Source organism: Leptodactylus fuscus, unplaced genomic scaffold (assembly GCF_031893055.1).
Source record: "Leptodactylus fuscus isolate aLepFus1 unplaced genomic scaffold, aLepFus1.hap2 HAP2_SCAFFOLD_314, whole genome shotgun sequence".
Classification (NCBI taxonomy): Eukaryota; Metazoa; Chordata; class Amphibia; order Anura; family Leptodactylidae; genus Leptodactylus; species Leptodactylus fuscus.
The window spans coordinates 117,139-132,474 of NW_027440337.1; the positions used below are offsets into that span (position 1 = coordinate 117,139).

At 53.8% G+C, this 15,336-nt stretch overlaps 1 protein-coding gene across 1 annotated transcript; it reads right to left on the bottom strand.

Annotated features, from left to right (window-relative positions):
• Window positions 1-6,418: 6,418 nt before the first annotated feature.
• Window positions 6,419-8,346, bottom strand: LOC142187912 (UDP-GalNAc:beta-1,3-N-acetylgalactosaminyltransferase 2-like). The gene has a single exon (XM_075261719.1). It carries the CDS (start codon window positions 8,312-8,314, stop codon window positions 6,908-6,910), a length of 1,407 nt encoding a protein of 468 aa, XP_075117820.1. The 5' UTR covers window positions 8,315-8,346; the 3' UTR covers window positions 6,419-6,907.
• Window positions 8,347-15,336: the final 6,990 nt, after the last annotated feature.

Below are 15,336 nucleotides of genomic sequence, written 5' to 3' on the forward strand. Positions count from 1 at the left end.
TGTGAGGGGGAGGAGGGATGTATTTACATGGGACTGTATGTGAGGAGGAGGGGATGTATTTACATGGGACTGTATGTGAGGGGGAGGGGGTGTATTTACATGGGACTGTATGTGAGGGGGATGTATTTACGTGGGACTGTATGTGAGGGGGAGGTGGTGTATTTACATGGGACTGTATGTGAGGGGGGGTAAATATGTGACTCCTCCCCCTCACATACATGATGTATTTACATGGGACTGTATGTGAGGGGGATGTATTTACATGGGACTGTATGTGAGGGGGAGGAGGAATGTAGTTACATGGGACTGTATGTGAGGGGGAGGGGATGTATTTACATGGGACTGTATGTGAGGGGAGGGGATGTATTTACATGGGACTGTATGTGAGGGGGAGGGGATGTATTTACATGGGACTGTATGTGAGGGGATGTATTTACATGGGACTGTATGTGAGGAGGGGGATGTATTTACATGGGACTGTATGTGAGGAGGAGGATGTATTTACATGGGACTGTATGTGAGGAGGAGGGGGGTGTATTTACATGGGACTGTATGTGAGGAGGAGGATGTATTTACATGGGACTGTATGTGAGGAGGAGGGGGATGTATTTACATGGGACTGTATGTGAGGGGGAGGTGAGGTCGGTATGTTGGGTGATGCCATATGTAATACAGTCCTATGTGTAAGTTCGTGCCCCCCTATTAATCATTATTAGTTTGGTGTTTGCCATGTCAGTCTGATCTCTCTAATAACTGATGGACACAGGAATATCTCAGGATGGGAATGAGGTTTCTTGTAGTAACAGAGAATGTGTGATATGGGATTACACCAAGCTGCAGGAAGCGACTGGAGGCAGAAGGAGGAGGAGCTACTAAATATTACTGGCACTGTTCTGTTGGGGCGCCCAGACTTTTGCACCGGTCACATTTTGGTATAATCTCATATCGCACATTCTCTGTTAGTACAATAAACCTCATTCCAATCCTGAGATATTTCTGTGTCCATCAGGTATTAGAGAGATCGGACTGACATGGCAAACACCAAAACATTTACAACTAACAATGATTAATAGGGGGGCACAAACTTATACATAGGACTGTATACTGGGGGTGTTTGATCCTACTGTTTGTGGTGTCATCCCTTTGATGCATTATATCTGGATTATATCTGGATTGGTAATTTGTAAAAACATGGCGTCACCTCTCATGCACAATAGAGGGCGCTAGAGCTGCATCCAGATGGTATGTGGAAGGCGTCCGGCCGTGTGTATACTGCGTGTGATGTCTGGAGCAGTATACAGAGGCCACGTATATGGACAGTGACTACACAGAGCAGATCAGGACCCGTCCTATATACTAGATGAGGCGATTACTGTACAGCAGTGACGGGATTGTTCATACAACAGATCACACTCTCAGCTAAACTGTCCGATCAGCGAGTCTGCACCGGATGGCTACTGAGCGAGAGATATGGCCAAACATCAAGATATATGAGCGCAGGGGCAATCTATCTGCTGGCCACCAAGGCACAGTGACAGCATGTTCATGTTTGTGAGAGTGCGGTATGGGGCGCAGCGCAGGGACGATACCGTAACCCGGGCGGATCCATCTCCTGCTGCTCGGATCATCATTCCTGACTGGCAGAAGAAGAGGCCACTGTGGAGATCACTGCCCAATACGTGTCCAGCTGCCACCAACTAAGAGGAAGATGAGACTCCACGGACTGTTATACCCCAAATCAGCCCCCCCCCCCCCCCAAACCCTTACTCTCCCCCTCGACTCCAACTCCCCCCCCACTTTACTAGCTTTGGCAATGCCAAATATCCATTCGGATGTTCCAATAAAGCCTATTTGATTTGATTTATGGGAGACCTACCGTGGAGCGTATAATACTATGGGAGACCTACCGTGGAGCATATAATACTATGGGGGACCTACCATGGAGCGTATACTATGGGAGACCTACCGTGGAGCGTATAATACTATGGGGGACCTACCGTGGAGCGTATAATACTATGGGGGACCTACCGTGGAGCGTATAATACTATGGGAGACCTACCGTGGAGCGTATAATACTATGGGGGACCTACCGTGTAGCGTGTAATACTATGGGGCACCTACCGTGGAGCGTATAATACTATGGGGGACCTACCGTGGAGCGTATAATACTATGGGGCACCTACCGTGGAGCGTATAATACTATGGGGCACCTACCGTGGAGCGTATACTATGGGAGACCTACCGTGGAGCGTATAATACTATGGGGGACCTACCGTGGAGCGTATAATACTATGGGGCACCTACCGTGGAGCGTATAATACTATGGGGGACCTACCGTGTAGCGTATAATACTATGGGGGACCTACCGTGGAGCGTATAATACTATGGGGGACCTACCGTGGAGCGTATAATACTATGGGAGATCTACCGTGGAGCGTATAATACTATGGGGGGACCTACCGTGGAGCGTATAATACTATGGGAGACCTACCGTGGAGCGTATAATACTATGGGGGACCTACCGTGGAGCGTATAATACTATGGGGCACCTACCGTGGAGCGTATAATACTATGGGGCACCTACCGTGGAGCGTATAATACTATGGGGGACCTACCGTGTAGCGTATAATACTATGGGGGACCTACCGTGGAGCGTATAATACTATGGGGGACCTACCGTGGAGCGTATAATACTATGGGAGACCTACCGTGGAGCGTATAATACTATGGGGGACCTACCGTGGAGCGTATAATACTATGGGGGACCTACAGTGGAGCGTGTAATACTATGGGGGACCTACCGTGGAGCATTTAATACTATGAGGGATCCTACCATGGAGCGTATAATACTATGGGGGACCTACCGTGGAGCATTTAATACTGTGGGGGGGTAGCCACTGTGGAGCGTATAATAATACTATGGGGGACCTACTGTGCAGCGTATAATACTATGGGGGACCTACCGTGGAGCGTATAATACTATGGGAGACCTACCGTGGAGCGTATGATACTATGGGGGACCTACCGTGGAGCGTAGGATACTATGGGGGACCTAACGTGGAGCGTATGATACTATGGGGGACCTACCGTGGAGCGTATAATACTATGGGGGACCTACTGTGGAGCGTATAATACTATGGGGGACCTACCGTGGAGCGTATAATACTATGGGGGACCTACCGTGGAGCGTATAATACTATGGGGGACCTACCGTGGAGCGTATAATACTGTGAGGGACCTACCGTGGAGCGTATAATACTATGGGAGACCTACCGTGGAGCGTATAATACTATGGGGGACCTACCGTGTAGCGTATAATACTATGGGGCACCTACCGTGGAGCGTATAATACTATGGGGGACCTACCGTGGAGCGTATAATACTATGGGGGACCTACCGTGGAGCGTATAATACTATGGGGGACCTATCGTGTAGCGTATAATACTATGGGGGACCTACTGTGGAGCGTATAATACTATGGGGGACCTACCGTGGAGCGTATAATACTATGGGAGACCTACCGTGGAGCGTATAATACTATGGGGCACCTACCGTGGAGCGTATAATACTATGGGGCACCTACCGTGGAGCGTATACTATGGGAGACCTACCGTGGAGCGTATAATACTATGGGGGACCTACCGTGGAGCGTATAATACTATGGGGCACCTACCGTGTAGCGTATAATACTATGGGGGACCTACCGTGGAGCGTATAATACTATGGGGGACCTACCATGGAGCGTATAATACTATGGGAGACCTACCGTGGAGCGTATAATACTATGGGGGACCTACAGTGGAGCGTGTAATACTATGGGGGACCTACCGTGGAGCATTTAATACTATGAGGGATCCTACCATGGAGCGTATAATACTATGGGGGACCTACCGTGGAGCATTTAATACTGTGGGGGGGTAGCCACTGTGGAGCGTATAATAATACTATGGGGGACCTACTGTGCAGCGTATAATACTATGGGGGACCTACCGTGGAGCGTATAATACTATGGGAGACCTACCGTGGAGCGTATGATACTATGGGGGACCTACCGTGGAGCGTAGGATACTATGGGGGACCTAACGTGGAGCGTAGGATACTATGGGGGACCTACCGTGGAGCGTATAATACTATGGGGGACCTACCGTGGAGCGTATAATACTATGGGGGACCTACCGTGGAGCGTATAATACTATGGGGGACCTACCGTGGAGCGTATAATACTATGGGGGACCTACCGTGGAGCGTATGATACTATAGGGGACCTACCGTGGAGCGTATAATACTATGGGAGACCTACTGTGGAGCGTATAATACTATGGGAGACCTACCGTGGAGCGTATAATACTATGGGGCACCTACCGTGGAGCGTATAATACCATGGGGCACCTACCGTGGAGCGTATAATACCATGGGGGACCTACCTTGGAGCATATAATACTATGAGAGACCTACTGTGGAGCGTATAATACTATGGGGGATCTACCGTGGAGCATTTAATACTGTGTGGGGTAGCCACTGTGGAGCGTATAATACTGTGGGGGACCTACCGTGCAGCGTATAATACTATGGGGGACCTACCATGGAGCGTATAATACTGTGGGGGACCTACCGTGGAGCGTATAATACTATGGGGGACCTACCGTGGAGCGTATAATACTATGGGGGACCTACCGTGGAGCGTATAATACTATGGGGGACCTACCGTGGAGCGTATACCGTATTTTTCGGACTATAAGACGCACCGGACCATAAGACGCACTAAGGTTTTAGAGGAGGAAAATAGGGAAAAAAAAAAATTTTAAGGAAAAAAAATTGGTGAAATATTTAATAACCTAATAATATAATATTTCACCAATGTAAATAGAACCGGGGGCTTTCGGACACAGGGATACCAAATGTGTATGTGTTTCACAGTAATGTTTTTGTTTTATATGTATTGTAGGGCTATGGGGGTGATTTGAACATATCTATCTATCTAATTCCTATCTATCTATCTGTCTGTCTATCTATCTAATCTCATCCATGGATGGAAAGAGACACCCTGCAGTGAAGCTATGTAAGAAGAGAAAAAGGGGCGGGCCAGACGGGTGAAGGAGGTGTGGTTTTCTAAGCAAACTTGAAAACACACCTCTTTCACCTGTCTGGCTCGTCCCTCCTTCACTGCCTCTCAGATGTCGCTTCTGCAATGATGCCACACAGGCAGGGAAATAGGGGCGGGCCAGACGGGTGAAGGAGGCGTGGTTTCAAGCTTGCCGAGAAAACCACGCCTCCTCCCGTTTGGCCCGCCCCTCCTTCCCTGTCTGTGTGGTTTCATTGCCGGAGCCAGATCTGAGAGGCAGTGAAGGAGGGACGGGCCAGACGGGTGAAAGAGGCGTGGTTTTCTCGGCAAGCTTGAAACCACGCTTCCTTCACCTGTCTGGCCCGCCCCTACTTCCCTGCCTCTCAGATCTCGCTCCTGCAAATACGCGACACAGACAGGGAAGGAGGGGCAGAGCAGGCAGACACCGTGCTGCTCTTCTTTTCATTCGCACAGACGGGACACAGACGCTGCGCACGCTGCATTCGGACTATAAGACGCACACACATTTTCCTCCCATATTGGGAGGAAAAAAAGTGCGTCTTATAGTCCGAAAAATACGGTAATTCTATGGGAGACCTACCGTGGAGCGTATAATACTATGGGGGACCTACCGTGGAGCGTATAATACTATGGGGGACCTACCGTGGAGCGTATAATACTATGGGAGACCTACCGTGGAGCGTATAATACTATGGGAGACCTACCGTGGAGCGTATAATACTATGGGAGACCTACCGTGGAGCGTATAATACTATGGGAGACCTACCGTGGAGCGTATAATACTATGGGGGACCTACCGTGGAGCATTTAATACTATGGGGGACCTACCGTGGAGCGTATAATACTATGGGGGACCTACCGTGGAGCGTATAATACTATGGCGGACCTACCGTGGAGCGTATAATACTATGGCGGACCTACCGTGGAGCGTATAATACTATGGGGGACCTACCGTGGAGCATATAATACTATGGGGCACCTACCGTGGAGCGTATAATACCATGGGGGACCTACCGTGGAGCGTATAATACCATGGGGGACGTACCGTGGAGCGTATAATACCATGGGGGACCTACCGTGGAGCGTATAATACCATGGGGGACCTACCGTGGAGCGTATACCACACACAAGGCCGTCATGGTATTTAGGTTTCTGGGGTACAGGCTCCACCTCACGCGCCCATTGCAGTGCCCCAGAGGGGTTTCCTTGTCCCTGGAGATCGGCGCTCATCAGCCCTAATGATCTCCCTGTTTACTACCTCAGCAGTGATACGTCATTAAAGTAAGTGAATCCCCCCAAAGAATGAACCTGAAACAGAAGAAAAAAAACCCAGCCTGACTTTAATAAATAAATCTCTGAGACCTGTAATATATTATATAAGAGCTGAGGGGAGGGGCTATCAGACTCCACCCACTCCACAGCCAGCCATTCTCCAAGTGCAAGGTGCATAATAAATAAGACGTCTCCAGCAGTCGCGCTCTGTACAGCCTGGTACATCTGCTCCTCGGAAAGCTGAGTGACAATCTCATGGTCGAACAGTAAATCTCCGGAGAGGAGAGAGCAGCCGGTCAGGACTCTGGGAGAGCTGGGTGACTCTTCTGGGGAGGAGCTACATTGCGGCCATCCAGTTACTGGGACTTTATTGGCAACTCCAGTTTTACGTCCTGACATCGACATCTCCAATTGGTCACCTGCAGCAGGACGACCCAAACTCCGCCCACCGGGCACTTAATAGTGACCCCTGATATACTCAGCATAGGGGAGGGGTGTATAATACTGAGGGTCACAACCTTCCAGGACATTGGTCGCAAGCAGTGGGCGTGGTCACGTGTTGGCACATTCGCACGGATTCCCGCAGCGCTGCTTCTGCTGCCAGAGCTCCGCCAATTCCTGCGCAGAGAACTGTGGGGAGGAGAGCATGGCTCGGTCACATGACTTCTCACAGAGCCAGCTGTCATCCTGGTAACGGCGGGGGCCAATGGCTGCCATCCAGATGCCCATGCTGACGTCCTCACCCTGGTAGGTCTTCAGTCGGTCGGCGTTGGCCGCCAGCCATTGGACAATGTCGCGAGAGATGACGTATCCGGAGCCACAGGCGAAGGCGGGGTAGGCGGGGCTCATGTACTCCAGCTCCTGCCACTTCCCGGTCCGGTCCACAGCCCAGTTCAGGCGGAAGTTCCCCCACCAGGCGTTGGGCCCCTGCACCTTCCTGTCCTCCAGGGCCCGCAGCACATTGTCCAGGTGGATGAAGCAGTCGTCATCCGTCTTCAGCAGAAAGTGGAAGGTGGTGGAGGCCTCCAGCCAGCGGTAGAAGAGCAGCAGCTTGCGCGGGACGTTGCGGTAAGTGTCCACCACATCTACGAAGACCATGTCGCCGTGGGCGTAGCTCTCTGCCTGGAGCTCCGCCTCCTCCTCCTCTAGGGCAGCCCGGTGCTGGCTGAAGCGCTGGGGGCGGTCACTGAGTCTCTGGAGGAGGAGTTCGCCATCGTGGAGCGTGTACGTGAAGCCGCCGGCCACGCCCTCCACGCCCTGAGAGAAGTCGTAGGGTAACAGCCCTTCATCGGCCGCCGTCACCTGCAGCACACCCCCGCCATCGTTCAGGGTGACCTGGTGCACGCCCCACATGGGTAACCCCTCGGCGTCATGGCTGTCCCAGCGCACCGTGCCATGGAAGCCCTCCGGCAGGATGAATTGCTCCACTGGCTTGTAGCAGAGCCTGGCGGCGGCGGTGACGGGCGAGCCGGGGCTGAGCGGGGTGAGGCGGGCGACAAACAGCGGCTCCTCATGCTCGGCCTGGAACAGGCGCACGCTGATATTCCGGGTGAGGCCAGGACACCACGCCCCCAGCCGGGTGATGATGATCGGGTGTAACACCCGGAAGGTGACGCTGAGCTGGCGGTGCGGGGAGTGGGCGGGCTCCGGCCCGGTGAAAGCCTCGATCTCCCGGTGTAGCACGGGGGAGCTGATGTTCAGCAGGCGGCAGGAGTACGGGTCTTCCCGGTCCTCGGGCGGCACCGAGCAGGCCTGAGAGCCGAGGATGAAGCGCAGCAGCGGGCGCCGGGAGGGGGGCAGGGCCTGGAGCCAGCCGCCGCGGATGCTGTCCCGCAGGGCGCGGTGCTGGCGGGCGGACAGGACACCGATGACTAGCGGGTGGTGCGGGGAGCGGAGCCAGAGCTGCAGGAGGAGGCCGAGCAGGGCCGGGCACAGCAGCAGGAGCAGCGGGCGGCGCATCAGGCCCGGAGCAGCGCCCACACCCCACAGCGCCGGTCACAGGAAGTCAGCGCGGAGCCACAGCCAATCACAGCGCGCCTCTTACTATTGCCGGAGCAACCGCCTATGCTGAGCGCTGCTATTGGCTGCACCACTAATCACGTGAGCAGCGTGCTGTAACCGGCTGGCGCGGCTGAGCTCCTATTGGCTGACTGGCCGGGCTATGTCTGCCGCTATTGGCTGATCTACCTGCGCATGCGTAACACACGTGAAGCGAGTACAGTTGTGAAAGTATGGGAACGTCGCCAGGTAGGAAGTCTCTAGTGCTCAGCCTGATCCGCCTGCTTCATGGCACTGCCCATTAAAGGGGTTGTCCTAGTTAAAGGGATATCACAAGTTTACTCAAAGCCAGGAATGGTGATAATATGACCTAGAGTGAGGTAGTCACCGGCGCGGTCACCTCAGGCCATTGGGCAGATAGGACAGTGGTTATAAGCAGGGCTGGGAAGTACAATGGCCGACACCATAATAATAATAATAATAATATATCTCCTGTACCCCACCAGTATAATGGCCGACACATCAGCCGCAGGCTATCTCCTGTATCCCACCAGTACAATGGCCGACACATCAGCCGCAGGCTATCTCCTGTATCCCACCAGTATAATGGCCGACACATCAGCCGCAGGCTATCTCCTGTATCCCACCAGTACAATGGCCGACACATCAGCCGCAGGCTATCTCCTGTATCCCACCAGTATAATGGCCGACACATCAGCCGCAGGCTATCTCCTGTACCCCACCAGTATAATGGCCGACACATCAGCCGCAGGCTATCTCCTGTACCCCACCAGTATAATGGCCGACACATCAGCCGCAGGCTATCTCCTGTACCCCACCAGTATAATGGCCGACACATCAGCCGCAGGCTATCTCCTGTATCCCACCAGTACAATGGCCGACACATCAGCCGCAGGCTATCTCCTGTACCCCACCAGTACAATGGCCGACACATCAGCCGCAGGCTATCTCCTGTACCCCACCAGTACAATGGCCGACACATCAGCCGCAGGCTATCTCCTGTACCCCACCAGTACAATGGCCGACACATCAGCCGCAGGCTATCTCCTGTATCCCACCAGTACAATGGCCGACACATCAGCCACAGGCTATCTCCTGTATCCCACCAGTATAATGGCCGACACATCAGCCGCAGGCTATCTCCTGTATCCCACCAGTATAATGGCCGACACATCAGCCGCAGGCTATCTCCTGTATCCCACCAGTATAATGGCCGACACATCAGCCGCAGGCTATCTCCTGTACCCCACCAGTATAATGGCCGACACATCAGCCGCAGGCTATCTCCTGTACTCCACCAGTATAATGGCCGACACATCAGCCGCAGGCTATCTCCTGTACCCCACCAGTATAATGGCCGACACATCAGCCGCAGGCTATCTCCTGTACCCCACCAGTATAATGGCCGGCACATCAGCCGCAGGCTATCTCCTGTACCCCACCAGTATAATGGCTGACACATCAGCCGCAGGCTATCTCCTGTACTCCACCAGTATAATGGCCGACACATCAGCCGCAGGCTATCTCCTGTATCCCACCAGTATAATGGCCGACACATCAGCCGCAGGCTATCTCCTGTACCCCACCAGTATAATGGCCGACATATCAGCCGCAGGCTATCTCCTGTACCCCACCAGTATAATGGCCGACACATCAGCCGCAGGCTATCTCCTGTATCCCACCAGTATAATGGCCGACACATCAGCCGCAGGCTATCTCCTGTACCCCACCAGTATAATGGCCGACACATCAGCCGCAGGCTATCTCCTGTACCCCACCAGTACAATGGCCGACACATCAGCCGCAGGCTATCTCCTGTATCCCACCAGTACAATGGCCGACACATCAGCCGCAGGCTATCTCCTGTATCCCACCAGTATAATGGCCGACACATCAGCCGCAGGCTATCTCCTGTACCCCACCAGTATAATGGCCGACACATCAGCCGCAGGCTATCTCCTGTACCCCACCAGTATAATGGCCGACACATCAGCCGCAGGCTATCTCCTGTATCCCACCAGTACAATGGCCGACACATCAGCCGCAGGCTATCTCCTGTACCCCACCAGTACAATGGCCGACACATCAGCCGCAGGCTATCTCCTGTACCCCACCAGTACAATGGCCGACACATCAGCCGCAGGCTATCTCCTGTATCCCACCAGTACAATGGCCGACACATCAGCCGCAGGCTATCTCCTGTACCCCACCAGTATAATGGCCGACACATCAGCCGCAGGCTATCTCCTGTACCCCACCAGTATAATGGCCGACACATCAGCCGCAGGCTATCTCCTGTATCCCACCAGTATAATGGCCGACACATCAGCCGCAGGCTATCTCCTGTACCCCACCAGTATAATGGCCGACACATCAGCCGCAGGCTATCTCCTGTATCCCACCAGTATAATGGCCGACACATCAGCCGCAGGCTATCTCCTGTACCCCACCAGTATAATGGCCGACACATCAGCCGCAGGCTATCTCCTGTATCCCACCAGTATAATGGCCGACACATCAGCCGCAGGCTATCTCCTGTATCCCACCAGTATAATGGCCGACACATCAGCCGCAGGCTATCTCCTGTACCCCACCAGTATAATGGCCGACACATCAGCCGCAGGCTATCTCCTGTACTCCACCAGTATAATGGCCGACACATCAGCCGCAGGCTATCTCCTGTACCCCACCAGTATAATGGCCGACACATCAGCCGCAGGCTATCTCCTGTACTCCACCAGTATAATGGCCGACACATCAGCCGCAGGCTATCTCCTGTACTCCACCAGTATAATGGCCGACACATCAGCCGCAGGCTATCTCCTGTATCCCACCAGTATAATGGCCGACACATCAGCCGCAGGCTATCTCCTGTACCCCACCAGTATAATGGCCGACACATCAGCCGCAGGCTATCTCCTGTACCCCACCAGTACAATGGCCGACACATCAGCCGCAGGCTATCTCCTGTATCCCACCAGTATAATGGCCGACACATCAGCCGCAGGCTATCTCCTGTACCCCACCAGTATAATGGCCGACACATCAGCTGCAGGCTATCTCCTGTACCCCACCAGTATAATGGCCGACACATCAGCTGCAGGCTATCTCCTGTATCCCACCAGTATAATGGCCGACACATCAGCCGCAGGCTATCTCCTGTACCCCACCAGTATAATGGCCGACACATCAGCCGCAGGCTATCTCCTGTACCCCACCAGTATAATGGCCGACACATCAGCCGCAGGCTATCTCCTGTACCCCACCAGTATAATGGCCGACACATCAGCCGCAGGCTATCTCCTGTACCCCACCAGTATAATGGCCGACACATCAGCCGCAGGCTATCTCCTGTATCCCACCAGTATAATGGCCGACACATCAGCCGCAGGCTATCTCCTATATCCCACCAGTATAATGGCCGACACATCAGCCGCAGGCTATCTCCTGTACCCCACCAGTATAATGGCCGACACATCAGCCGCAGGCTATCTCCTGTACCCCACCAGTATAATGGCCGACATATCAGCCGCAGGCTATCTCCTCTATCCCACCAGTATAATGGCCGACATATCAGCCGCAGGCTATCTCCTGTATCCCACCAGTATAATGGCCGACACATCAGCTGCAGGCTATCTCCTGTACCCCACCAGTATAATGGCCGACACATCAGCCGCAGGCTATCTCCTGTATCCCACCAGTATAATGGCCGACACATCAGCCGCAGGCTATCTCCTGTATCCCACCAGTATAATGGCCGACACATCAGCCGCAGGCTATCTCCTGTACCCCACCAGTATAATGGCCGACACATCAGCCGCAGGCTATCTCCTGTACCCCACCAGTATAATGGCCGACATATCAGCCGCAGGCTATCTCCTGTACCCCACCAGTACAATGGCCGACACATCAGCCGCAGGCTATCTCCTGTACCCCACCAGTACAATGGCCGACACATCAGCCGCAGGCTATCTCCTGTATCCCACCAGTATAATGGCCGACACATCAGCCGCAGGCTATCTCCTGTATCCCACCAGTATAATGGCCGACACATCAGCCGCAGGCTATCTCCTGTACCCCACCAGTATAATGGCCGACACATCAGCTGCAGGCTATCTCCTGTATCCCACCAGTATAATGGCCGACACATCAGCCGCAGGCTATCTCCTGTACTCCACCAGTATAATGGCCGACACATCAGCCGCAGGCTATCTCCTGTACCCCACCAGTATAATGGCCGACACATCAGCCGCAGGCTATCTCCTGTACTCCACCAGTATAATGGCCGACACATCAGCCGCAGGCTATCTCCTGTACCCCACCAGTATAATGGCCGACACATCAGCCGCAGGCTATCTCCTGTATCCCACCAGTATAATGGCCGACACATCAGCTGCAGGCTATCTCCTGTACCCCACCAGTATAATGGCCGACACATCAGCCGCAGGCTATCTCCTATATCCCACCAGTATAATGGCCGACACATCAGCCGCAGGCTATCTCCTGTGTCCCACCAGTATAATGGCCGACACTATAATTGGAGGTGTCTGTGGATTGTCCTTGACTCTTCTCACCATTCTTCTTCTCTGCCTTTCTGATATTTTTCTTGGCCTGCCACTTCTGGGCTTAACAAGAACTGTCCCTGTGCTCTTCCATTTCCTTACTATGTTCCTCACAGTGGAAACTGACAGGTTAAATCTCTGAGACAACGTTTTGTATCTTTCCCCTGAACAACTATGTGGAACAATCTTTGTTTTCAGATCGTTTGCGAGTTGCTTTGAGTAGCCCATGATGCCGCTCTTCAGAGGAGACTCAGATAGGAGAACAACTTGCCATTGGCCACCTGCAATCCCTTGTCTCCTGATCGGATACACCCGGCTATGAAGTGTAAAGCTCAGTGAGGTCACAGGACCAATGTTGTGCGTCAGTAAGTCAGTGACAAGTAGTGAGGAGGAGTCACAGCAATAACAGGATAAGGGTGCCCATACTTTTGCACCGGTCACATTTTGGTGTAATGCATATCGCACATTCTCTGTTACTACAATAAACCTCATTTCTATCCTGAGATATTTCTGTGTCCATCAGATATTAGTGAGATCAGACTGACATGGCAAAGACCAAAATATTTACACCTAACAAGGATTAATAGGGGGAGGGGGGGGCACTAACTTTATCATAGGACTGTATCTCCTCCAGTAATGTTAATAAACTACACCTCCCAGAATCCCTTGCTGTTAGCCCCGCCTTCTCTCTGATTGACAGTCCAGTTGTCCAATCACTGAGCGGCTGTAACTTCAGGACTGGGCCACATTTCCTGCAAAATACTGGGGAGACCTGGAGGAGGGTGAGTGCAGCGGTGTATACAGGAGGAGGGGTACTGAGTGCAGAGGTGTATACAGGAGGAGGGGTACCGAGTGCAGCAGTGTATACAGGAGGAGGGGTACCGAGTGCAGCAGTGTATACAGGAGGAGGGGTACCGAGTGCAGCAGTGTATACAGGAGGAGGGGTACCGAGTGCAGCAGTGTATACAGGAGGAGGGGTACCGAGTGCAGCAGTGTATACAGGAGGAGGGGTACCGAGTGCAGCAGTGTATACAGGAGGAGGGGTACCGAGTGCAGCAGTGTATACAGGAGGAGGGGTACCGAGTGCAGCAGTGTATACAGGAGGAGGGGTACCGAGTGCAGCAGTGTATACAGGAGGAGGGGTACCGAGTGCTGCAGTGTATACAGGAGGAGGGGTACCGAGTGCAGCGGTGTATACAGGAGGAGGGGTACCGAGTGCAGCGGTGTAGTATACAGGAGGAGGGGTACCGAGTGCTGCAGTGTATACAGGAGGAGGGGTACCGAGTGCAGCGGTGTATACAGGTGGAGTGTTACCGAGTGCAGCGGTGTATACAGGAGGAGGGGTACCGAGTGCAGCGGTGTATACAGGAGGAGGGGTACCGAGTGCAGCGGTGTATACAGGAGGAGGGGGTACCGAGTGCAGCGGTGTATACAGGAGGAGGGGTACCGAGTGCAGCGGTGTATACAGGAGGAGGGGTACCGAGTGCAGCGGTGTATACAGGAGGAGGGGTACCGAGTGCAGCGGTGTATACAGGAGGAGGGGTACCGAGTGCAGCGGTGTATACAGGTGGAGTGTTACCGAGTGCAGCGGTGTATACAGGAGGAGGGGTACCGAGTGCAGCGGTGTATACAGGTGGAGGGGGTACCGAGTGCAGCGGTGTATACAGGAGGAGGGGTACCGAGTGCAGCGGTGTATACAGGTGGAGTGTTACCGAGTGCAGCGGTGTATACAGGAGGAGTGTTACCGAGTGCAGCGGTGTATACAGGAGGAGGGGTACCGAGTGCAGCGGTGTATACAGGAGGAGGGGGTACCGAGTGCAGCGGTGTATACAGGAGGAGGGGGTACCGAGTGCAGCGGTGTATACAGGAGGAGGGGTACCGAGTGCAGCGGTGTATACAGGAGGGGGGGGGTACCGAGTGCAGCGGTGTATACAGGAGGGGGGGTACCGAGTGCAGCGGTGTATACAGGAGGGGGGGTACCGAGTGCAGCGGTGTATACAGGAGGGGGGGGTGCCGAGTGCAGCGGTGTATACAGGAGGAGGGGTGCCGAGTGCAGCGGTGTATACAGGAGGAGGGGTGCCGAGTGCAGCGGTGTATACAGGAGGAGGGGTGCCGAGTGCAGCGGTGTATACAGGAGGAGGGGGTGCCGAGTGCAGCGGTGTATACAGGAGGAGGGGGGTGCCGAGTGCAGCGGTGTATACAGGAGGAGGGGTGCCGAGTGCAGCGGTGTATACAGGAGGAGGGGTGCCGAGTGCAGCGGTGTATACAGGAGGAGGGGTACTGAGTGCAGCGGAGTGATACAGGAAGGAGGCGGCTACTGCAGCTGCAGCGGGGGGGGGGTGGGGGACAGTGTATACAGGAGGAGGGGTACTGAGTGCAGCTGTGTATACAGGTGGGTGT

What these genes read in the sequence shown, in the direction of transcription:
- LOC142187912 (XM_075261719.1), bottom strand. Translation starts at nt 8,314, where the DNA reads ATGCGCCGCCCGCTGCTCCTGCTGCTGTGCCCGGCCCTGCTCGGCCTC.